General features: G+C 43.7%; 1 protein-coding gene across 1 annotated transcript; it reads left to right on the top strand.

Moving 5' to 3' along the window:
* Positions 1–1,263: 1,263 nt before the first annotated feature.
* LOC106562319 (homeobox protein aristaless-like 4) lies at positions 1,264–24,016 on the top strand. Its single transcript, XM_014127121.3, has 4 exons — positions 1,264–1,945; positions 14,297–14,610; positions 19,623–19,751; positions 21,488–24,016. The coding sequence occupies exons 1-4, from the start codon at positions 1,600–1,602 to the stop codon at positions 21,806–21,808; spliced, it is 1,110 nt and encodes a 369-aa protein (XP_013982596.1). The 5' UTR covers positions 1,264–1,599; the 3' UTR covers positions 21,809–24,016.
* The last annotated feature ends 2,933 nt before the right edge of the window (positions 24,017–26,949 follow it).

Genomic DNA, 26,949 nt, shown 5'->3' with positions numbered 1-26,949 from the left:
GTTGCAGATAGCCTACTACAGAGATATTTTACGCGGAATATTTTTCACCAGAGGGGCTTTACACAGCAACTCCCTGTAATAAGATTGTAGCCTAATAGCCATATGTCCATTGCTAAATACAGTGTCTATAGTAGCCAAGCATGTTCTTCACCAATTCAATTAAAATATTTAATTTGCTGAGCAATATCCCACAAAATTGGAGATGTCAATGAAAAAAGTAACTCAAGGAGAAAAATGTTTTTTTCCTGCACGTGACAAAAAAATGTCCCAAAGTCCCATGAGCTCATTAACATAGTCCTAATCTGTTATTAAAATATTGAAGTAAGTGGCAATAGAAAACACGATGACTCCTACCACTACGTTTTAACATTTCAGTGATGTGCTTGTTGCTGAGTTTGCAATAATCGTTGTAATATAGAAATATCTCCAATTATTATTGGACTAATTTCACTGAAATGATTAGATAATAATTTTGAGCCCATAAGTCTTTAGGCCCACATAGTATGATGTTGTTGAATTAGACGTGATTATATCAGTGTGGTTCATTTATCGACGGGACTCATTCAACCTTTGCAAACGTGTCTAATTGAGGAACCCGTGCTATAGGCTAAAGGTAAATCATTTGCGTTAAAGCTTGAACCCGGCGATATTAAATGCTATTAAGAACGTACAATATATCATTCACATCAAATGAATCACATCAAGAGGCGAAGGGTTTGACACGGGGATAAATTATAAGTGCAACGTGATTGATCACCAATCAGTTGATGACATGAGGAAAAATATTCATTTAAAAAAGTCAAAACAACTTAGATCAACGGGATATAAGGATAAAGTTGTAGATATTCTGAATATAGGCTAACTCATCTTTAACGATAGAAAATATTTTCTGAGTGATATGGTTTCCAGAAAAATCAAATGTAATTCTGCTTAGAACACATAACCCCCCTCCCCTCTGAAACAAATGAATAGAAATCCGTGTCACAAATCACACAATACGCATGAAAAATAGATAGGCTATATTGTCCTGTATGTGTCGAGATCCCAGTTGTCTGGAAGAAGTCTCCTCTTGACGAACCATTGCGAATCAACCATAAAATTGCGCTCTCGCTGTTGCCCTTCACTTAGTTATATATTCATACCCTAATTGCATTAATGTCATGTGTTAAGTCCCCCCACATATTAAAAAAAAAAAAACGTTTTTTTCTTCTGAGGAAAGGTCTGACATCACCCATTCATTTTATCAACATAATCACTCCGGAGATGTCTTGACTTAAAGTCCGCACAGCTCTAGTGTATATCGGGGAGATCTGGGTTGCATCTTCTGAAGAAAGACGCATTTTTGTTACTCCTCTAAACCTTAAGGGGAGTTTTTAGCTTTTGGTCAGCGAGTGGTTCCTGGAAAACATCTGAATCGTTTTATAACCAAACACAGCTGCGGCGCCAGTGTATGTGTGTGTGCGTGACAGTGTGTATGTGTGTGTTCATCCGTATGTGGAAGAGGGAGAGAGAGTGAGGGTATCTGTTTGCTTCCCTTTCCAAAACGGAAAGAAGGAAAAAAGTTTGGTCGTCTTTTTCTCCCAGTAACTTTTTTTAGGCATGAACGCCGAGACGTGCGTCTCATACTGCGATATGACATCCATGGATTCATATTATAGCTCCTCTCCACCGCAAGGTAGGGATCATCCGACGAACCCGTTTAGGACATTCCAAGCGAGTGACACCAAATACAGCCCCACTTTCCTGCCAAACAAAGGTCAGGCTTACGGAGAAAAGTCTCGGAGCCCATTCCAACAGGAGTGTCAGTCATTGGATGCCACCGCTGGGGAAGGCACCTTTAACAAATACCACCTCTTCATGCAGAGGTCTTCTTGCAAAACCCCCCCCGAAGGAGGCAAACTGCACCAAGAAAGCGGACACAACGGAGCGCTCATTCCCTGCTATGGTGAGTAAAACCACAGTTCTGTTTCGAACGAACGGAGATTTCCCGTGTCCCATATTGTTTACTCTTATGGAAAAAAACATATCAAATGACAACCGAAATTTTGCTTGTGTTCTGTATACACTGCTCGGTGTAAATACCTGTTCACTTGACTGACTATGCCTCCAATTACGAGGGATGTTTTGCGTATTTTCTTCTTAAAGTTGGGAACGTTATGCATGTCTCCACATGACTCGTAAACAGTTTCCTGTACGTTGAGAAATTCCTTCCAATAACCAGAACCAACGATAAAATCAAAGAAATGGGTGAAGTAATCACGTCTGCTATCATTCCTGGTGTTAGGATAATATCACTAATCGCATATGAACATTTGTCAATGCATGAGTCTTTACAAACTCAATGTGATGGACTTCACAACTTACTACCAATATTACGGCCACAACTATCCCCTGTAACACAATTACGAAGAGGCATAACCTTCCCGACTATCACGTTTTCCCATTGGCGATTGGATTAAATTAGGCTATATTTAATGCGATAATCTGCATTACAATCCTTAATATTGAATCTGAATCGGACAATTGAATTAACACGTTTTCAAGCATGAGAAATTACCGAGCGTCGAATTCACTTTAATATGGGAAATAGTTTATCAGCGGACCAATATTATTATCCCTAGTCTATTTAAATCTATAGGCTACTTACTCAGTATTGTCTCATGAGCAATAGATGTTGGAGGAGTTTGCAAATGTTAAGAATCCATCGGTAACATACACACATACCTACACCCACTCACACACACACGTTTCGGCACCTATATAATATCAAGGTAAAGATAATCCGATTCTTGTAGAAAATACTGGCCAAACTGATAGCCTATGGTGAATTGAAGATTGTAACTAAAACATTGCTGATCAAACAGCCTGATTTTCTGAACTGACAAAATAACACTGTAAAGGCCTCCAGCCTACAATAGGCTATGTGCACTCTGCAGAAACGTTGCGTTATCGTGACTTGGGTATTGGTGACCTTATAGATGTTTGTATGACCATACAATAAAATATAACGGATCACAAGTTCTTAAGCAATATTTGTTTATTTTACAATGAAATACAACCTTTAACTTTGCAACTGGAAATCCACAGTTGCGATGCATTAAATGTAATGTGAAAAATACCGACATGCAATTCTTAATAAGAAATAATACCCTCTACTGATTTACCGAACTATACCTTTATGTTGAAGATATTCTGCAGAGGTCTAACAAAGGGCACATCTTGAGCGCAGGAAAAATCCGCCCATGCTATAAATTTAACACAAATACCGCAAAATCCAGTGCTTTCTCTTACCATCTGCGAGCAACTTGTGGGTGAGATGAAAACCCACGGACATACAGCGGCTTCTCAGATGATGAACTGGAGGGAAGCATCAAATACAGCGGTAAAAGCTTTCTGGAACCTCTCTCAGGAGAGTGGCTACAAGTGCTAAGAATTTTTTAGTAGTTATTACAAATTTCAAACGTGACTCATTTGTTGTTTATGGTTGAGAAGTCAGTGACCAAAGCCAGATGATATTCGATACGTAGGCCATGAATCCTCAAGAAAATTGTTTACTTGAACAAGACTAAAGCAGTGCTAAAATTATAATAGAGGCAAAATATGCCTTAGACTTTCTGCCAAATAATTATGTCAGTCTCACGTTTCGAAGTCTCTATAAACCAATTACCTATTCATGTTTGAGTAGTTACCTAATTTCTAAAACATGTTCATTCAATTTGACCCAATTCTGTCTTAGGTTTAGGCTACATTTAGATCAACGATGTCCAACGTTCCTTAATTTAAACGCACATTCTTCAAATGTTTTATCGAACCACATGATAGTTTATTGAACGCTATAGGTAACATTAACTTTAACGTAGCGCAAGAATAAGTAAAAATCACCAATTTCAATAATCCTTAAATAATCATGCTCGAAAATCAACCAAGCGCTCTGTGAGGCAAACTTACGTATTTTTTCCATCCATCTGTGTAATTTAGAACATTTAAATGTAATACCCATTACATCTGACTTATAACAAAACAATAACATCCGTTTTCCGTTTTTCCGGATCAATAAATAGAAAAACTAAACCGACACTAAAGATGCATGCACAGTGAACGTATGGACACTGGACAGTGCTGCTAACACAAACAACATCCAAATGAAAAGCAAATGCCAGATTACTAAAATTATAGAATTAAATTAGAATAGTTAACCATTTTCATCAATATACTAACTTTCGATTAAACGAAAGTACAGGCTTCACCAAACCTGTTAATGAATCCCTATTACAGATATTCTAATGAATATCTAGTGAAAACGACAGGAGTCCTGTCCTTCGTGAAAATGAAAAAATGGGGACACAACCAAAGAGGATATAACGAGTTGAGATATCAATATAAAAGCGAAAGCACTGAATCACTGCTGTCAAAGAGAAGACATTGATCAATTGTCTGGTCTGGCTGGCCAACATGAGAAAAAGTGCACATGAAGAAACTTCAGTTAAACTTTGCCATGCTGTTCTTACTATTGTCTAATGGCTACCATGATGAGGATCAGGATGATATTAATGAGGATAAAGATGATATTATTGTTGATGACTAGACTATCATCATCATCATCATCATCATCATCATCATCATAACAGTAATAATATTATTATTATTACATAATTAAGTATTTACAGCTGAGTTACGGAGGAGGGCTGGGCACTGAAAACATGCCACTAACCTGCCAGAATAGGATTTCTGTAAACCTTAATGAAAGCACATAAACCCATCAGTCTTTTCCTCGCTACATAATTAGTTGAAACGGGTGACGTAACATAGCGTAGCCATCAATATAAGATTTAATGATGGTCTGCTGTGCAGATGTTATCGAATCTCTTTGGTTTAATCAAATAACTTTAGACAACAACACACGAACACCAGACACTTGCTTTGTCAAGAGTATGAGACTGATCGATCACTGCTGGGAATCTATGGGAATATTACTACTACTGATAATAATACTATTAATAATAGCTAAACAATAGTTAACCATATGAGCATATTATGATAAATCAGAAGTCATTTACCGTATGCACATCTTAATTATTCAAAAAGAGACAAGTTGCCTATTTTGTAGTCATTATATAGCTTCCAATATTTAGATAATTCTGAACAAGAAAATATTTACCTGAAAAAAATTTGTAAATACGCTGATCCAAACCTGAACCCAAACGTGCTATGCCTATAACCGTAAGCCTACAAGTTATTCAAATTAAACATAATATTCCGTTTTTAATATATTTAATTTCCAATCCTGTGTTATGGCCTTGCATTTGGTACGTAATGACTCACAGGAGAGGCGTGCGTAATATAGCGCTGAAAAGAGCAGGCCTGCACATAAATTGTAAAGAATTACGAATATGCTCGGCATATACAAAGTCAACTAATGAAAACGTATAGACACGGACTGAAATTTGAATGATCGATGTGAAAGTGCGTTTGAATCACATAGACCTATACTAAAAACCAAACACATTGATTGTCACGCTTTCTTATCAACTCCGGGTCATATTTGTAATGGAATGCGTTTGTGTCCGGGGAAGAGTTTTGATGTTTTATAAACCTACGAGATCACATAGTCAATCACTATATCTTATTTAGGGTCACGTTTTAAAGACCCTAAACCTGGTATAGAAAGCCTTATTATTTTCGACCACAGGTATAAGTCATGGCAGGAAATTCAACGGAGACTTCGTGAGTTATTACTTCAATCAGGCTTAAGCAGCTAGGCTGAAATTCCTGGAGTCACAGTCTTTACAATATTTCCCATTAGACACCGCGGGGACCTTTGAACAAAATACCAGCGCTGTTTTCGGGAGATTTCAAGTGAGTTTGTTTCTTTTTGCGTTCAGCTGAACTTGCCGGTGGACTGTAGTCTACATAACGTCGCACACTCGGTAGATGTAAAGAAAATGATTTCTGCAGTTAATCTCAAACAAACCGCTATAAATAATACTTAGCTTAATGATGCCGTCCTAATATATCTTATTAAAGCAATAAGTGAGCCACTAAAAAAGACAGTTTACACCGAAGGACATATCTAATATTTTACCACAGATGACACATTCGAATTCAACAATATAAGACTATTTTCTTTCCATGATAAGACCACTCAAAATTGTTATATGACCTTTCAAAACAAAGGGCCCAGTAAAATGTGATGTTCTATGGCAGGGTTTCCCAAACTTGGTCCTAGGCCCCCCCCTCTGGGAGCCCGTATTGTTTTTTGTCCTATCACTACACAGTTGATTCAAATAACCAAGTCATCATAAAGCTTTGGTTATTTGAATCAGCTGTGTAGTGATAGGACAAAAAAACAAAACGTGCTCCCAGGGGAGGCCCAGGACCAAGTTTGGGAAACCCTGTTCTATGGTATCACAGAAGGACCCTGGCTGGGTAGACCATGCACGTTTTTACAGTGGCCGTGACCGTTGCAGCAGCCTTGCCTGACCACAGGTATGACTGACTTCTCAGATAGAGCGAGCGTTAAAGAGCAGGCAGGAAAGTCTCAGCACTACAGGAGACCTCCACCATTAATGTGACTCAGATGTACATCAGCACTTCCCCCAGTTATTTTCATACTTTCAAAGGCCAGCCCCCAGTAAGCACAGGCAGTCCATGCATGTCCAAGAGGTGACTGGATTGTGTAACCTTGCTAAGTGCCGCACACAAATACAAATACAAACACAAATACACAACATGTCACCAATACAATATTTGGTTATGGGGTGGGTTGCAAGTGATTGAAAGGATCAGTGAATGATTTTGTGGACGTTAACATTCTGTACTGTGCTTGCACATCTTTACGTACTGTAAGAGGAAGGAAACAAATACTTTGTACCTGCAACTAAGAAATGAGGCAAAGTGAAATGTAATGTTTCGTCAACCAAATTGTAAATGACAGCTTGAACCCTTTAGATTTTCCTACAGGTTTCCTATTCCACCATTGAATTATAGTAAAAACTGTTGCTCCAAAACAGTATAGGCTAACACATGGCATGGTTTCAACCATTCCTCCATTCAAACCTCTTAAGATGAAACGATGGGACACTTTATATGGCCCATCAGTCCAGTTACATTGAGGTTCACTCAGATCCAGCAGCTCCGGACCAATAGTATGCTACTTCAGGGACAACATATACAAGGTCTGTGCATTAGCAGTAGGGGAGAGCAGTCCCTTTCCTAGCCGGGTCTACATGCAGTGATAAAAGCCTGTAACTCCACTGGACTCCAGGCTCCATAAACCACTCCTCTCCTCCAGGTAGTAGGATATTTAGGGCCTGGCTCTAAACATCTCAGGGAGAGTGGACAAAATTCAACCTGATAAAATCTGACAACAGGTGGCCTTTAAATTGGGGGATTGTGTTTTTTTTTACATTCAAATATATAGTAGAATAGAATAAGATGGAATAATAGATTGTTTCTTTGACACACACAAACAATGCACATTGTCAGAGATAGCTATCTTTGGCTTCTCTACAGTGTCAAGAGGGGTCAGAATACCCACTGAGAATGTAACCTTCAAACTAGGAACATCAATCTCTTTATATGTTTCTTGAAGTAACAGGAGTTTTCCTCTTATGGTGCTTGACCGTCTTCCCCGAGGACAGGACACAGAGACCTTTAACTCTGGTTTCCTGCCCTTTTTAGAAGAGCCGTACTCCAAAGTTCTTCAGAGAGAATTGATCTAAAACCCAAAAGAATCCAAACAGAAACGTACATTATGTTTTCGCAACATTTGTAGTCAAGATCACAATTTACTTAAAATTTCCAAGTGCTTTTCCAATGAACTATTCGTGAGCTATAGACGGAGAGAGGAAGATCCTTTGTTGTGACATTACAAGCATTTGGTATATAGTTGTGGTTACAATATCATGTTTTCACTCAAAGAGAGGGAGGATATAGGAGGTGTGAATAAACTGTCCTGTAAGATCCTTTCAATCTAGACTGAAGCCACCAACACCCCATCTGCTGCCCTTTCTCTCTCTACCGTCTTTAGTACAGCACAACCATTTGAGCCTTTCTTTCTGTCCGTCTGTGCTGATTGATATGAGCAGCGGGTAATAGAAACCAGCCATGGAAGAGCTGCGAAACCTGGAGAACCAGGACACACTTCAGCAGGTTGCTGACATGACTAGAGGTGACAAGGACCTAGGATCATTTTACCAGTTAACTTGTATTTTGGCACAGCAATTTACATTAAGCTCAACTGCCGGCCGGAGTGCGACAGGGCTACATTGAACCTCGTACTCCAGGCCTTCTCTCAGCCCGGCAGTCAGATCCTCTGCTGTGTACCTAAACCCTCCATAGTTGAGGCCCTCAGAGGATGCATACTGATCAGACGTCCAGCACAAAGAATATCCCACAAGATTAGTCTGTAATATCACCTACTGCGTATACATTTTCTCAGATGTTATAGTACAGTAAAAAGTTAGCATGTCCATTGGCCTGGACAGTGGCACCCATCACAAAAACTATAAGCATGTTGCTTTTTTCTATAAACTACCCATTGAATCACATTATTTCACATGGTGTTTCCTAATGACAGAGTACTATGTAAGTTCACATGGGAGCTGATGTAAAGAATTTTAAGAAGCCTATATAAAATTATATATTATTTAGCAAGCAGATTTAGTTACAAGTGATTAACAATTTAGACCACCAAGGACAATCTAGTGCTTTTTCCACATTGTATTTACTTCAGTATAACAATGCTATTGTCAGAAGTGGAATCCACATTATGCTAAGAGGACAGTGACCAACCTGTCTTTTATTATGGCATTCCCGTGCACTCGTAAAATGTATGTTTGCTTCATTGTGGTTTTTAACATCACCCGAGAGATTCAGACCTCACTGGGAAAGGAGGGAACATAACATCAACTGTTAGATAAACTGAGAGGATCTCACATTAAGAAGCCTTCCCTTCTCAGGGGGTCTCCCTCTGCACTGATTCAAATAACCTCAAATCTGTTGGAACATGAAGTCTTTCTTTCTTTTAGTCATTTCAGTACAGTACTGGTTAAAACCACAGCATATGCAGTCAAATATTATTTTGCATGAACTTTGCATTATACTGGGTATTATATCTCCAACACAACATACAGTGTTGTTACAGTTATTACTGTGTATTTACATGCGTATAAGAGCAGGGGAAAGTGTTTCCAGATATGCTAATAAGTTGGTTTCAGAAAGACAAATAGAGCTTTGTTCCTTCATCTTATGTGTAATTGTCTAACACTGTCTTGACCTTGTTTTAGTGCTAGCCAAACTGTGGAAAAGGCACTGAGTAGACCCTAGCCCAGTCTCAGGCTAGTGGAGATCCTGCCATGCTCTAGGGCCTGAGAGAGACTCTCAGACAGATAAAGAACATTGAAGAGAGAGGGGTGATTTATCAGTGTCTCAGGCTTTATGGATACGCTCCCATAGCAGTTGTTTTTTGGCGCAGCGTGCGCACTTCACAGCAGCCTGATGGGATTAATCATCCCTCTCAGTATTTGACTTCAAAGTGGACGCTTACCTATCAGATGCTCCCAAACTACTGTAGCTATAAGCTAGTCAGAGAGGTACTTATGGAACTTTCTCATCCGTTAGCTGAGGTTTTGTTTACGGCGTCAGGCATATGTGAGGGAAGCAGGGATATGAGAAAGGCATGGGCCTAGTGAGCACCAACTTAGGCTAACCTTGAACTGTTTCAATGACTGCAATTGACACCATAGCCTACTCATACTGCGGTGCTATTCGTAGTGGTGTCATGGTGCTCCTGACCAGAAACAAGATCGTTTAAGAAGGAATGGTTTATAAGAACTGCTGAGACTCGACTCCATCTGCCTTTGGGTAGGCGATTAGCTCTGGTTTTGCTAATGGCCGTGTAGGCAGAGGGTTTGCTAATAAGGCTCTCCCTATTCTAATGCCTTGTGGTGACACACTCACAGGTTGCAATAAAATGGATCAATGTCTCTCACATCACTTTTCATTTGTCATGATGTAGGCATGAGAAAGTTTACATCTCAACACACCAGTCAGTCTCTCCATCCACTACCTGTGTTAGTTAGTGTGTCTGTCTTTATGCAACAGCCTCACAGCCAGCGGAACGGGCAGGAAGAGAGGAATTCACAGAGTTGGCGGGACTTCAGAGCACAAAGCTTCCCATTACGATTCAATCCATATTTTAAGAAGGGAAAACAAACCAAATTAGAGTTACAAATAAATGCTTAGCAGAGAAAACAGCTTACACAAATTTCCTCTGCTCCCTGGGTCCAGTCAAAACAGGGATCTATCAAGCCTAGACTACACACATTTCATCTCTTTTATTTATGTTTTCTAATATTTAGGGATATTTCTTCGGGTTTGGGAATATTTTGCCATTAATCGTTCTCAGTCACCACAGGATGTCTAATTTATAGTGTTTCTTTTAAATGCTGTGAGCTGACCCTAGCCATCCTTTTCAATAAAGAGGCTGGGGAGGCGCCCTGTCGCTTTACTGCCAGTTAAATTACACTTTGATGTGCCCCTCTCGTTTTCGACAGCGACTTAACGTCTGTCCCCAGTGAAGGTCTGACCCTTGCTAACTTTAAGGGGTCCAGCACGGATATCCAAGGGCAAGAACTATAGTCATTTACCCCTCATAGCATAGCTGCTATGATGATCATATCTATTACTCTAACGTAACCATATTTTTTCTTATTTTGACATTTTCTGTGGACACTACTTTTTAAAATACTAAGAGTGCAAAATATAAAATTACATTTGAAGAATTTTTTTTGGTGGGGAAATGTAGACGCTATTAAAAGGGGTTTACAAGACCCTGTGTTGCTCTGCAGGCAGGTGTGAATACTATTAGGGTTAAACTGCCAATTAGTTCTCTGGTTTAACCTCACCCCTCTTCTCTCTCACCCACTGATGAACTCTGCTTTCAGACCCTCTTGGTTTCAGCTTGGTCAGACCTGGACTGATTTAGTAGAGTATTCTGTTTCCTTGACATTGTAAAGAATAATATGAAGATTTCAATTCTGAACTACCTTGTACTTGGACACAGCCACAGTTCTGTATCACATCTCATTATTTCTTACTTTAAACAAACATACAAATAGCATAAAACAGCAGTTATAATACTGGAAAGGAACAGGGAAGCTATTTCAATTTTAGATCACAGCAGTTGTACAGTCACTGCAGACTTGGTATGTCAGATCCCTAACAGGGTTGGGGCAGACAAAGAACAATGGGCTCCAGACGTGCCTCTCTCCGTCAGAGAGCTGTAATTGGAACTGATGTGGAATCTTGGATCCAAAGTAAAAAAATAAAAAAATCAGTGAATACTGTTGTAGAGCAGATTCCTCTAAATGAGAAACACGCATTCTATGAGGTTTTAGCAGAAGGGACTGAGGAGTTTATTGTCTGCTTGCTTCCAAGTGTTGTATCAGGGATGCTGAGATCTAGCTCTGTATAACAGGTGAAAGGTGAAAATGAGAGGGGGGTTAACTGTAACCACTGATAAATTACAGCAGCATGTCAGAACATATCCTGGCTTAGAGACAGAAGTGTCTTTGCTTTATATAGTATATAACATATCATACTTTTACTAAGTCCAAATATGATTGTTAATCCGATCAGCTAAGGTGAAAGTGTCTGAGTATCAGTTATCTTCAGGAAAATCCACCATGATGCTAAATGGAAATGTCTGCCTCCCCAATCAGTGGAATGCCACTCTGACATTGCTCATCCTAATATTCATACATTCCTTAATTCCATTATTTTACTTTAGGTTGTGTGTATTGTGTGTATTGTGAATTGTTAGATATTACTGCACTGTTGGAGCTAGAAACACAAGCATTTCGCTACATCCGCAATAACATCTGCTAAACATGTGTATGTGACAAATACAATTTGATTTGATTTGATGATACTGTATTTCTGAAATACTTTAATGATGACTACTTTTAGTGATGACTGATAAGCTCTTTACCTCCATAGGAGAGTTGGAGAAAATATTGCCTCTGCGATTTCAGAAGGACCTCTCCATGCCAATTACTCTCAGTGGCTTCTTGCTACAGGCATATCTCCTTCTATCTGTCTTTTACTAACCCAACTCTGTTAACAGGAAGAAACAATTCAACATTAGCCTTTAATGGCTGTGTTCACTCAGGGCTCCCTCCACTGCATGGGATCCTGACTGACATTATTTGCAGTAAGACTTTCTCATGTTCCTCATCCATATGGCCCAGCCCCTGGAAGGGCCCACTGCTGTTCACCTTGGGCAGTGGAGAATGCCTTGCCTCACAGCCACGGCCCAGCGCATGGATAACAAGCGGGAGATTGTCACAGTACCCTGCCCCTGCCAAAAACCATCAATGACACAGGGCATAAACAAGAGTCTTTGATCAGCTGCAGAGAGGCCTTGATTTCAAACAGCCTGACAGCCTTGCCTTGTTGGGACCATCAGTGCAGGACATATGATGAGGGAATAACTAGAAATGATTACGTTTTGGTAAATGCATTGAGCTCGCTCGTCTCAGGCTTAACAGGATGTGTCAGGCCTGGGCAGGCAGCAGGCAATGTGGGAGCCATTATACCCCTGGCCAGGGCTTGGGCCCCGGTCGATGCTGCCTGCCTGCCTGACAGGCCACAGTGACCAGGGTGCTTGGCAGCAGCCCGGGGAAGGCAAACTGACACAGCCAGAGAGAGTGAGCATGCTGCTGAGACGGCTCAAATCAGACCCTCACAATTATTTACCAACACCAGGAGTAATCTTTTTCCTCATATCCAACTCTGAGGGAAAAGCTCTAACTTACAGTATGACAATAACAGACAGAATGGGAGTTGGAGGTTTTGAGAATCAGACGGGTGAAACATAACAGTGCAACAGTGATTGGTATAAGTGAACAACTAAATTACGATGTTATGGTAGGAAGTGGGGCTTTCCCTAAGTGTGGCCCCTGCAGTAAACAAATCCTACAGCACAAGGCTTATATTTCTCATGGTGTCATTGACTGTTATGCGGCTCCCTTTACCCAAGTCCTTGAAAGGTGTGTAGGGCGGGGGACCGGGGGTGTGTGTATCATCAGATGAGCTATCAGGTCCCCTCACCTTGCAGCACATTACCCAACAAGGCTCTGTGTGGAGGGCCGGAGGGCATGCTGCCCTGCTGTGTTGAAAGCAGTACGCACACCAGAAGCTCACATGCACACCTACACCCCCTGGCTCTAACTTGACAAGGCTTTACCCCAGCCTCAGATAAGAAATGAGCACATCCCAACTCTGGGCTCCCTAAAATAATTCCCTGTCTCTTAGAGCTAAGCTAAACAGAGGGGAGCGTAGTGCCTGGACTCACCACTAGACCTAGCCAGAGGGGACGTCACCAAGCAGAGGGGTTGAGAAGCAGATGTGAGGTTTGGCTTGGACCCCAAACCATATTCTATACCCCCTTGAACAGCCTAGAGCCCAAGGGGGAGGGTTTGCAGTTCATATGAGTGAGTATGACAACACATTGCCTTCCCAGGACCCCAAACAGACCCCTTAATAGAAGCCGTAACGGAGAGAGTTTAATGATCCACTGGCAGGGAGGGCAGTAAGGGCACAGAGGATTGGCACTATAGTGGAATAATGAACGAACGGCACACTGGCACAGACAGCATCATGGGAATTTATGATCAGTAGGCTGACTGAGGTTTCACGGCTAGGCTGCTGTGTGTGTTTCCCCTCGCTACAAATTACTGTCCAGCAAATTGCCACTGACACTCTTGTTGCCGGGTTAGTTTGGTCGTGTTACTAAGTGAGCTTCAGCTTGCAGCCGCACCACAGACCACGCCCGGCCCACGTGTCTGCGTTAAAGACCTGAGTTCCCCCAGCGTAAGACCTGACTCCAACCCCAACCACACTGAGAGAGAGAGAGAGACGTGAAAACCTGTAATTTTCTATTATTCTGCAATTACTGCCTGACAGGGTGTCTGTTTCCATGATTTATGAGCAGCAGTATGGAGGGAGTGTTCTGGGAGTCACACAGCTTACACATACACTCCTAACCACACCATGAACCAGAGTCCAGACCTGGAACCAGCTGGCCAGGGAGCTTTCAAAGAACAACGTGCTGCAAGAGTCATTTGGTCCTCGTGCTAGTGCTATATAATACTGTAAACACAGTCTAAATGAGTTTTCTGTTGCACATCAGTCCCAAAACATATGTTGTCAATAATAACCACATCCATAATAATTGAGCACAGTACGAGATATAATGTGCTCTAACACCTTCCTTCTCTCATCCTCTCTCCAGGTAAAGACAGCTCAGGACTGACAGACTCTGACCTGACCCCGAACTCTGACCCCTCTGGGATGGACGGCAGCTACCTGAGTGTGAAGGATCAAGGCATGAAGGGCCCCTCGGACCGACCGGGCTCGGACATGGCCAGCCCCATGGACAAGGGCGAGGGTGAGAGCAACAAGGGCAAGAAGAGGCGTAACCGCACCACCTTCACCAGCTACCAACTGGAGGAGCTGGAGAAGGTCTTCCAGAAGACCCACTACCCAGATGTGTACGCCCGCGAGCAGCTGGCCCTCCGGACTGACCTGACTGAGGCCCGGGTACAGGTAAGACTGGCTCACCTGAGAGGAGCTCTACTACTAACCGCTACTTACTCAGGTCCTGTGAAGATCTGGGACTTCAGTCTAGCAGTACCACTTTCATTACACATCAATAACAGTTATGATCACCATTATAAACAGAAGCACAATTCGTAGAGTTAAATATACTTGAGCATCCTATACTGGCCAAACAGGAACAAGGACCAACGCTATCTCGAATCAGGTGGCGGCTGTTAGTTACTGAGAGGACTTGAACAAAAACCGGACAAAGCCAATGACTAGGAGACTGTGGATAGAACCACATTAATCCCTCAACATCTGTGGCTTTGGAGAGATAACGTCACCAAGACACCAGGGTGAGAGTGAGATTTATCTGGTAATGTGGGAGTAGGGGCCAACGCAGGGCAGGGGGCCCCAAGGGGCTGAGGCTGGAGCTGGGCCTCATATGTTCACTGTCAAGAGAGCAGACTTTCATCCACATATGAGGAGACACGCTTGGTTCTGCTCAGCTCCACACCCTAGCCTGCACCTGAACCCCTGGACTTCTGTACCTCTGAACTGAGCTAACCAGTGGCTAACCAGGCCGGGGCTACAAACATACAACCTTCCTGTGACCTTTGATTTACATATAACCCGTCAATGACTACTGCCGCATTCCAGCATTGGTGGATAGCTGATGAGACTCCCCTCGTTCGGAACACAGACACAGACAGACACAGACACACGTGTGCACACGCAAAGTCTACCAAAAGCCCTTGGATTCATTGTGTTTTTCTTTCATTAACATCCTGTTCAGGAAGAATGTGTCCCTCCCGTGGTCTCATGGGTAGGTGTGAAAACCTTCCCCTGAGTCTCTGGTAAGTTGTGAGGTTCGCAGCAGCCATCATGCACTATTTCATAGGAAACATGCCACAATATACAGTACGATACCAACACCAATATCTGTAAATACAAACGTGCTCTGTGAAAGAGTCTGAGGGATGAGATCAGGCTGGATCTTTATATGACATGTGCTGGCGCAGTGGCCAGAAACCCCTCAGAGTGAAACACAGGAAGTCCCTGAAGCCAGAGGGTTGTAATTCAGTCTAGAGCTCTCTCTCTCTCTCTCTCTCTCTCTCTCTCTCTCTCTCTCTCTCTCTCTCTCTCTCTCTCTCTCGTTCTCTCTCTCTCTCGCTCTCTCTCTCTGGCTCTCTCTCTCTGTCTCTCTGCGCTCTCTCTCTCTCTGTCTGTCTGTCTGTCTGTCTGTCTGTCTGTCTCTCTCGCTCTCTCGCTCTCTCTCTCTCTCTCTGTCTGTCTCTCTCTGTCTCTCTGTGTGTGTGTGTCTGAAGGTATTCTATTCCTCTAGCTATAAGAGGGCTGGTACAGCTGGGCCCTTTACAGCCTAAGTTCTCCCACTGACCCTCTTAAACCATTCAAGTTAAAAGATAAAAGACACAAGATGCCTCGTCAGTCAAAGAACAGGACTTTCTGCTCTTTACTCAGAAAAAAAGAGCTCTGCATCTAAAGTGGACAAACTGTTCAACTAAATCCACAAGAATTTGTGCTGCTAAAAAGCTAATAGAACTGGGTTTTGTTGATTGGAATTCCACTGAGATTTCAGTTTTGTGGTTGTCAATAGATTTCCAAACAAATACTTCTTGATCAAGGCAGTGTTTTTCAGATTGTAACTGAAATCTCTTTAGTCCACTTAATGGGACAGAACAAGAGGAGCTTGTAAACTTGCTTTACTATAAACGTTAGCCAGAGAAATGTTTGTTTTTTCTGTTTACTTGTTTCAAAGGGAGGAAGTCAGTTGAGCTCTGAGTCATATGCACTCCAGATACATTTACAGGTCACAGGTCAAGGGTTTCAATAACATCACGTCTCTCAGGCTACCTTGCTGTCAGCTCACAGCTCTGAGGCTGCTGGACATGGAGATATTTTTATTTAACTAGGCAAGTCAGTTAAGAACACATTTTTATTTACAATGACAGCCTACCGGGGAGCAGTGGGTTAACTGCCTTGTTCAGGGGCAGAACAACAGATTTTTACCTTGTCAGCCCAGGGATTCGATCCAGCAACCTTTCAGTTACTGGCCCAACGCTCTAACCACTAGGCTACCTGCCACCCCAAAGGACCAAACTACAGACCTTAGTTAAGATAAAACAGGACAGCCACCCATCAGAAAGCATAATAACAAACAATGTAAATATGATATTAGATATTAAATGTTGTGCTCATTCAGCTGGGTAACTATACAAGGTAGAAATACTTAGACATTGTGTACCACCATTGTGTACTATTTGCAGGTCCATTTGGGCCTTGCTATAGTATGGAAACAGCAGTGGCAGACGATCAATCCTCAAAGCTGGTCTCGGACTTCAAAGTGGCTGTATCCCCATGCAGATCCCCTGCCAGGACAGTTTGGCATTTCTGTGTTCTTTCTCTCTGTGCTGGAACATAACTAAAGCCTCATAGTAAGTCTCTAAGCTACTTTAGCTGTCAACGTCTTTACCAATTACTGTCACTACCCAGTGAACACAACACAAACACTTAGCTCTACGGAACAGACCCCGTCTAGGGAGAAGTCGGACAGAAAGCACAAACAAACCGTATCTGTTGGTAGATAGATACTAACTGTCCCAACATGATCAACAGCTCTACTGGTGGATCCCTGTCAAAAGACACAAAGGGAGAAGGTGCATGTGAACCAAGGAGTGAGTCCATCCAACTACCACAGCGTATTGTTTACAATCTCTTCTCCACATAATTTATCATTGTAGTTGAAGAGGGGCTTCATGATCAATAGAAGCTAGTGAGTATTTGGGTTGTATGAGACTGTTGAAAGAAAGACATGAAGACAGAGAGAGAAGGAAAGAGACAGATGACAGCAGTGAGAGGAGAGGAGAGGTGAAGTGAGAGGAGAGGTGAGGAGGGAGCGTAGCTGTCCTTCTCTCTTGTCTGTGTGGCTCCTCTGGGCTGGAGGGGGAGCATCGGAAAGCCAGGGGTTTAGGTGTCAGGAAATTAAACATAAAATGAAAACAAGCTCTGGTTTGAACATTCTCCCATGTCACTTTTCAATTTCCCAAATTCCCTACTCAGATTTAAGGAGGGAGGAAGAGTGTGAGTGAGTGAAAGAAAGAAAGAATAAATGGAAGAGGAGAGATACAAGTAATGTCAGGGGTGCAGAAAGAAAAAGGGGGAATAATTGGCTAGTTACTGTGCTCTCTCAAAAAAATGCTGTGATACCATATACTGCCCATATATTTCCTGTATCAGTGTAATCAGTGAGTAAAGCTTTCTAAACAGACGATGTGAAGCTGAGGGACAGTGCTCTCTGTGCTCTCCGCTCTGTGCCTTGACATGAAGTGCAATCAGAGTCAGGCAGATATCAGGTTACCCAGCTCTGAGATAGGTCCTATGACGTTGTGTGGGGGAGGGCGCCAGGCCTAAGCCCATCTGAGACTGACTCTATTCAGATCACTTTCACCAGCTTTGATGGAAATTTAAACACAATAATGCTTTCAATAAACAACCGTTTTAGGCTCAGATGTCAAAGGTAATTACAGCACACTTTTGTCATGAGAAAATTGCCCTGTTCCTGTCAGAAGACAAAGAAAGGGAGGGAAGGGTCTGTGAACGTTTTGTTTTGAGTACTCAAGTGAAAACCTCCTCTCCACATTGTCTGTATTAGAGGCCTAGAGATCCTTCCTTTCTGCTCTCCTCTCTTCTCCTCTCTGATTGCCCATCCGTCCAGGGAACCAGACCAACAAATGTATAACTTCACCTTCTTTTTAAATATACCTCTGAAAGTGTGTGTGTGTGTGTGTGTGTGTGTGTGTGTGTGTGTGTGTGTGTGTGTGTGTGTGTGTGTGTGTGTGTGTGTGTGTGTGTGTGTGTGTGTGTGTGTGTGTGTGTGTGTGTGCGTACGCACGTGTATGTGTATACTTGGTTGACGGAGATGGAAAATTGTACGGCAGTGGCTGTGTAAACCACAAACTGATTGACCAAGGCTCATCCTCAGAACCAAGTTCAAACTCTGTGACAAATCAAGATTGCAAAATAAAGGAGGCTCCCCCTTTGAATAGGCCTCCACTTCACGAATCAATAAATAGATGGAGTTAATCTGAGAGTCAGAGGGATCACAGGGAAAGGAATTTCTGGCTGCTTTTGAGACTATAAGCTTAAGAATAGTTTGCTTTATCTACAGAGCAGCACATACTTTCACTTTTTTCGGCACATTGATGTCTGTGCAGATGGAACAGTCGCTTTGGCTGTGATCCTCAGAACCCTTTTTCCATACAGAAAATAATAGTGTTATTTGTATTTATCAGAAAGGCATTCTCCTGAGATGTGGTGGAAAGTTTAAAGCTTCAGGCTTACTGGGTCCAGTACTATCTCCGCCTAGGCCCCCACTGACTCCCCCACTCCCCCATCTCCCCTCCACATCTCCCCCTCCATCCCAACCTCCTGCTGCTGATGGCGCTGATAGGAAGGGAATTCAGAGGAGGCCTTCACAATGCCTGTCAACTCCCCCAGACGTCAAACTCCAGCCAGGTCTCTGCTTTCTCTGAGAGAGGGAAACTGTAAAAAATAAGCCATGCACACAGGCCCAGGCCCAGGGCTGAGGGGCAGAGAGTCCCCTTCTCTGTGATTCCCCTGCCAGGCCAACCCTGGAGGTTCCTGTTTATCAGGTGCCTGGCAATGCTGCTGTACAGTGTTTGCCCAACAGTTCACAGAGCCTCACTGACGCACTGAGCCCCAGGCTTGAGAGACACATGGCAGTCTCTTTCCTCCCCTTACAGCCAAAAGACACAGACCAGCACCACATTTATAATCACAACAGTATTTGTGCAAGTTATGTGCTTTGCATATTGTACTGTAGGCCTACATATTATTTTAGTTCTATTGGATGTTCAGGGAAAAAAATGTATGACTATATTCTTCTTTCAATTTTGAACTATGCTCTAAAAATGAAACTATATGTATCTATGGATCTTATGTGACTATGTGACTCAGTCCTGACCTTTGCCCAGCAGGTGTGGTTCCAGAATCGCCGAGCCAAATGGAGGAAGAGAGAGCGCTTTGGTCAGATGCAGCAGGTCAGGACACACTTCTCCACGGCGTACGAGCTGCCTCTTCTAGCCAGACCTGAGAACTATGCACAGGTAATAATAATTAATAATACAATAATTGAATTTAATTACTGTATATAGCGATTTTTCAAATGCTCAAATAAAATGCTTGAGCCTCCTGAGTGGTGCAGTGGTCTAAGACAGTGCAACGCAGTGCTAGCTGTGCCGCTAGAGATTCTGGGTTCGAGTCCAGGCTCTGTCGTAGCTGGCCGTGACCGGAAGACCCATGAGGCGGCGCACAATTGGTCCAGCGTCGTCCGGGTTAGGGGAGGGTTTGGCCGGCAGGGATGTCCTTGTCCCATGACGCACTAGCGACTCCTGTGGCGGGCCGGCTGCAGTGCACACTGATACAGTCACCAGGTGTACGGTGTTTCCTCCAACACATTGGTGCGGCTGGCTTCCGGGTTAAGTGGGCATTGTGTCAAGAAGTAGTGCGGCTTGGTTGGACCATGTTTTGGAGGATGCACGGCTCTCGATCTTCGCCTCTCCCGAGTCCGTACGGGAGTTGCAGCGATGAGACAAGACTGTAACTACCGATTGGATACCACGAAATTGGGGAGAAAAAAAGTAATAATGATAATAAAACATTTAAAAAAAATGCTTACATAGTAAGGAGGAAACTCTCCTCAACCACCACCAATGTGAAACACAGAAACCGTCACAAGCCATCAGCTGTCATGGTGGAGAGGTGAGGTAGGTCTTGGAGGAGCAGAAAGTGGGGTTACTTACATCTTCTGGGTATTACAGACAAAGGATTTGAGAGAGCAGTTCAAGTTGAGGGGGAGGCCTTTCTCTGTGATGCATAGACAGATCAGCAGGCCCAGATGAGGCAGCTCCCCTTCCTGTTCTCTCCTCTCTCTGTCTGCCCCCCAGAGAGTGAGGTCAGGCTGGCTCCAGTGACAGGCCAGACACACCCTCACATAGACCCAGAGAACCCCCCATGTACTATTCATCTGCACAGAGGGTCAGAGGGCAGGAGTGTGTGTGTGTGTGATACTGTGGAATGCAGCTCTGTGCACATCTGGCCACTCCATGCGAGCCTCCAGCACCACTACCCAGGCCCCCATCTCAAACACCCCCACACCCACATCCCTATCAGCTCCCTGACCACCGCAGCTCTCTCTCTGTCTGTGGAGGAGGGTGACAGGAAGCATGGAGATTACTAAGAAAGCCAGGCAAGGTGTTGAAGGACTGAGGTAGGAGGGAAATGTCTTTCCCTTCAACTTATGTACCGACCTGCAGCAACACTCCAATAGAGTTTTCAACATTCAAATATCAAGCTATGGATAAGTAGACCATAATGTGAATGTTGCTCCATAGAGTTGATAGGTTAATGAATCATTCAAGTCGATTTGACAGACTATGGTGGGTATTGTAGGCTTCTTGATCTTTATAGCCTTCAAAGCGTTTTACCATAAAAGGTCTACATCGTCTTTAGGCCATTTGGCGAGCCGGGCGAAATACCAAGGAAGAGACAAGTGGAGACTGGTGCACAAGATAACAATTTTTTGGGGGGTGAGCATTGTAGACTGATGAAATTTACTGAGGAAGCAAAACATGACAATAAATAATTGTACAACTTGTGCTGTATTGCGTTAGTATCCTAGGTTAGTACATTTGTTTGTAAACAGGACTGTCAAACACACACCACATCCTTCATTCTGCAATAATCATATTCAGTCCACAGAGGGTGTCTGTAAAAACTAAACACTGACTCACCCACATAGTTTTGGTATTTAAAGTGACCCTGTCCTCTCTCTGCGTTTCAGATACAGAACCCATCATGGATTGGTGGCGGCAGCGGAGCATCTCCTGTACCAGGCTGTGTAGTGCCCTGTGACTCAGTCACATCCTGTATGACCCCTCACCCTCACTCCGGCAGCGTCGTATCTGACTTCCTGGGCGTCCCGAACCCTGGGGGTCACATGGGACAGACACACATGGGCAACCTGTTTGGGGGTCCTGGCATGGGGTCAGGGATCAACGGGTACGATCTGAACAGCATGGACCCGGACCGCAAGTCCTCCAGCATCGCCGCCTTGCGTATGAAGGCCAAAGAGCACAGTGCAGCCATCTCCTGGGCAACATGATGCCTCAACAGCAGCAGGACAGGGGCCTCTGGGAACCCCACCACGTCCAAACCAAGCCAAAGCAGAGAGGGGAGGCGGTCTGTGCTACTATAATAGAAATATTGATAATCTAAAATAATAATGATGATAAAAGCCATAGCAAATCGCTGAAGAGGAGAGAAAAGAGACAAACAAATCTGGACAGTGCACTTCTTTATTTTGTGTCTCTGATGGGAGAGACCAGTGGACATCAGAGATGAACAACAGTCAGTCAGTCAGGTAGTCAAAGCATGAGGTGAGAGGCAGGAAATCAAGAATTAGACCTATCCTTAAAGAGACAAATGAATTGGTTGCTTGTTGGAAACAATGTGCTGGTTACACAGTAGTTATAAACTAAAACACAACAAAAATAACAAAAAAAGCTGAATAGATTTGAACCAATCCCTGCACTTATTCAGTTAATACAGGTAATGCTGTTTGTACAGATATTGAGATGCGTCCGCTAACACACCTGCTATTGAGTGTCAATATAGCTTTTTCTGTTCAGGTGTTATTATACTTTCTTGTTTTCCGGTATTTAAGTTTTAAGTGTGTATTTCTTTATTCATTTTGATCCTGGTTTTGTCACAGAATCCCCTGTCCCTTTCTGTCAGACTGTGTACAAGTGCAACTATTCTCGCCACAAAAACTGCAAACTGATATTCACATATTTACATACATTTGGCCTGATTTGGGTTTGTGTGTACATTTGGCTTTCCTTAGGTCATTTTGGTCAGCTTTACTTCAAGGAGAGGGGTGTAGGTAACAGTCAAGCCCAAAGCCGATCCATCTCCATGATAAAATCAGTCATATTCTTCAGTCCGGGAAAGAGGTAAACCATTTCAAAGGTAGCTTACTGTTTCTGGTTTGCATGGTCAGCACTATCATACTTTAGGTTGGTGCTACCTTCCAACATTTAAATGTCAGATAAAAATCCAGGTTTGTTTAAGTGCGGGCAGACGGAGAGCCCTACTTGCCCCGCTGATGGGCCGTCACTGTGTGTGAGTGTGAGCGTGAGAGAGGTGCACAGCAGTCCTGCTGGGGGCTACAGGGTCTGGGAGCACCAGACAGGCTCAGCTCTGTTTGCAGAAGGATATTCAAAGTGGACATGCCATTTCCTCCCTTGGCATTTCCTCACCTCACATTTCCACCAAGGGAGTTACAGGAAAAGTGCCCTCCAGTCCCATTGCCAGAAATAACACCCAGCGGCAGCCTTGAACAGCAGAGAGGCAGTGTAGATTATATAGACAGTTTTTGAGGGAGGATAATAAAATGGTGACTAACGCCGTCAATGTTGACCACTGTCTCTTTTCATGCAAAGCCTCACTATAGTGGGATGGTATTCTCAATGGAGAACCTTTGGTGCTTTTGTTAGAAGTATTACTTTCTCTCCACACAAAATAAGCCGTCAGTCAGTTTTATACTGGGAACCCCAGGTCTTTTTCCACTTGGAAAAGACTTGTGAAGTGAATCCCTGTGAAACAGTTTGTTGAGGCAGAGGAGGGCTGTGAATTGGCTGCAGGTCATGATGGACTTGGGGGAACATGTACTGCACAACTTTATTCCATCTCTCACTCACTGTTTATTTTCCTCTTGGAGAGAGCCATCAGTAGGCACTTAGCAGCTCCACTCTGTTCCAAAACCAATGTGCTCTTATGCATCTCTCAGTCCCATATGCAATGTATGGCCTTTCGCTGTTAGAGATACATGTAAGTTCAATGCTGAATTTCCTGACAGTGTGTAAGGAACGTGGAGAGGCTGCGTCCCATGAGAGAGGTGTCAGAGTAGCAGGCTGTCATAAAGACTGGATAGCACTCTAGCAGAGCTCTGAAAGAGCTAAGCATCTAGCAGCCATATACATCTGCCCTGCCAACCCAGTGCAATTCACTCTGCTCTCAAGACCTTATTTCCATGTTTGTATCAACATGATCACTTTACCAATGACAGTAGAGATATGTTGTTAGAAATGACTCATTCTCCGCGGTCTGCTGTCCTCCTGACAGCATTAGCATGACGACTTGAGTTGAGCAGGCTGAATTTTGAGCCTGGCTTCATTAACTTCTTGGCATGGGGTCTGAGCAGGACCATTTCAAGAAAAACCACCAGCATGCCAGGATGAGGATCCGATTACAGCCCCCCGGCAACAAACAGATCGCCCCTCCCCCTCCCCCCGGCAACAAACAGATCGCCCCTCCCCCTCCCCCCGGCAACAAACAGATCGCCCCCTCCCCCTCCCCCCCGGCAACAAACAGATCGCCCCCTCCCCCTCCCCCCCGGCAACAAACAGATCGCCCCCTCCCCCTCCCCCCCGGCAACAAACAGATCGCCCCCTTCCCCCCCCCCCCCCCTCCCCGGCAACAAACAGATCGCCCCCTCCCCCTCCCCCCCGGCAACAAACAGATCGCCCCCTCCCCCTCCCCCCCGGCAACAAACAGATCGCCCCCTCCCCCTCCCCCCCGGCAACAAACAGATCCCTCCCCTCATAGTCCCCCGTCCCATCCCCGTTTCGTCCCTGGCAACAAACAGATCCCCCGGTCCCACCCCTTATAGCCCCCCCAGGCAACAACCGGATCCCCTGTCCCTGCACCTCAGTGTGGACATGGAACAATGTGGGGGCCAACTGTATTCCGTGCTTTCGATGGCTCCATGTCACGATTTGCGGAGGTGACAGAAATAGTAGACGTGTTCCATCATCTTATGCATTATGGGCTTTCTGTTTTCCCAAGGTCCCATTTGGATCAAGTCAAAACAAAAGGTCTCATAGATTTGAAGTCAAATATGATACCCCATGCACCTTAAGCGGAGAATCCATCTCTAATTCCCTAACACAAGCCTCATTATTTCCCTTTTCACTAGGTAGCTCTGCTAGGATATAGTGTTATGTACGATCCAGGATGAACTGTCAGCATCTACACTAGGAAGCTCTGCTAGGATATAGTGTTATGTACGATCCAGGATGAACTGTCAGCATCTACACTAGGAAGCTCTGCTAGGATATAGTGTTATGTACGATCCAGGATGAACTGTCAGCATCTACACTAGGAAGCTCTGCTAGGATATAGTGTTATGTACGATCCAGGATGAACTGTCAGCATCTACACTAGGAAGCTCTGCTAGGATATAGTGTTATGTACGATCCAGGATGAACTGTCAGCATCTACACTAGGTAGCTCTGCTAGGATATAGTGTTATGTACGATCCAGGATGAACTGTCAGCATCTACACTAGGAAGCTCTGCTAGGATATAGTGTTATGTACGATCCAGGATGAACTGTCAGCATCTACACTAGGAAGCTCTGCTAGGATATAGTGTTATGTACGATCCAGGATGAACTGTCAGCATCTACACTAGGAAGCTCTGCTAGGATATAGTGTTATGTACGATCCAGGATGAACTGTCAGCATCTACACTAGGTAGCTCTGCTAGGATATAGTGTTATGTACGATCCAGGATGAACTGTCAGCATCTACACTAGGAAGCTCTGCTAGGATATAGTGTTATGTACGATCCAGGATGAACTGTCAGCATCTACACTAGGAAGCTCTGCTAGGATATAGTGTTATGTACGATCCAGGATGAACTGTCAGCATCTACACTAGGTAGCTCTGCTAGGATATAGTGTTATGTACGATCCAGGATGAACTGTCAGCATCTACACTAGGTAGCTCTGCTAGGATATAGTGTTATGTACGATCCAGGATGAACTGTCAGCATCTACACTAGGTAGCTCTGCTAGGATATAGTGTTATGTACGATCCAGGATGAACTGTCAGCATCTACACTAGGTAGCTCTGCTAGGATATAGTGTTATGTACGATCCAGGATGAACTGTCAGCATCTACACTAGGTAGCTCTGCTAGGATATAGTGTTATGTACGATCCAGGATGAACTGTCAGCATCTACACTAGGAAGCTCTGCTAGGATATAGTGTTATGTACGATCCAGGATGAACTGTCAGCATCTACAGTGGGTCAGAAACCCTTTCCAAATGACGACTCAGATTGGATCCAGTTTTACATGGCAGTTCAAGCCTAATGCATGAACATACTGCTGACAACATGGCTTGTCTCTGTGTTTGGAGGTGCTCCTCTGAGGTTTGGAGATGGGGCCCCTGTGCTCTCATAGGCCGCTCTAAGGGGTTGCTGGGAGGGCGAATGGGCCGCGGCGTTCCGGTGTTCTGGGAAAAGGACAGTGCACACAGCTGCGCTCAGGGGATAAATGCAAAACAAACATGCCTCGCACATGCTTCCCCTCAGCTGTCATGGCTCCGTTTTCAAAGAAGCCCCACACTGCACTAGGGCTCTCCCTCTCGCTCCTCTGGCCGAATGCCTGCCCCTCCGGCACTACGGCCATACACAGCCGCACAGCCAGGCTGCAGCCTTTTTAATTAACACTGGGACATCTGTGGACAGGGATTCTTTCTGGGATTGTGTGACGGAACAGACAGAGCCGCCTGTGGCCCTGTGCTTCAGGTTGGCCTATAGCTGTCTCTGACTAGGGCTTGTAGGGTTATCAGTGCTGGGTTGGGTGCTTCTCAGAGCTCAAACACATGAAGCTCAGGTTGACACAGAGTTGATTTGTTTACCTTTTTCGTAATGTTTTTGAAAACATTTTAATTTCTTTATTTATAGACATATTCTGTTATCTGCAGTTCTCTATTGATTGAGAAGGACAAAACCGAAAGCTGCAGAAACGTACAAGCCCATATGAAGCCTTCTTGGATGAATCACAGGTTAATATGTAATTATTCTCTTTCTCATCTACCCTAATCGAGGCACAGCTTGCCTTAGGGCCTTAACTGATCAGATATGCAGAATTTAAGTAGTTGCGAAACGGCTTGTATATCAGCTCATCCTGTTGTAGCCTGCAGGGGTCCCAGTCTGTCCCTCGGTGATGATGTCACCTTTCACACCACCCCTATCATTTCTAATACTACTGAAGCAGGGCAATAAAAATAAGTAAATACTTATAATATAAAACTGTGTGTTGTGTGTGCATGTAAAACATTTTTTTTTTTAATGTAAATTGGACTGATTTACAGTAATTTACAAAGACCCTTGAAATGTTACTAATTTGATGTAAAGTATTGCTTTATCTTTGTGAGATTCTTGTGGGTTGATT

Source organism: Salmo salar, chromosome 11 (assembly GCF_965601325.2).
Source record: "Salmo salar chromosome 11, fSalSal1, whole genome shotgun sequence".
Taxonomy (NCBI): domain Eukaryota; kingdom Metazoa; phylum Chordata; class Actinopteri; order Salmoniformes; family Salmonidae; genus Salmo; species Salmo salar.
The sequence above is the reverse complement of the archived record's forward strand: the minus strand, read 5'-3'. Positions and strand labels throughout refer to the sequence as shown.

Excerpts from the sequence above, each read along its gene's own strand:
- LOC106562319 (XM_014127121.3), top strand. The coding sequence starts at position 1,600 with ATGAACGCCGAGACGTGCGTCTCATACTGCGATATGACATCCATGGAT. Across the intron at positions 1,946-14,296 it reads AGCGCTCATTCCCTGCTATG|GTAAAGACAGCTCAGGACTG; the intron begins GTGAGTAAAACC and ends TCCTCTCTCCAG. Across the intron at positions 19,752-21,487 it reads GACCTGAGAACTATGCACAG|ATACAGAACCCATCATGGAT; the intron begins GTAATAATAATT and ends TCTGCGTTTCAG.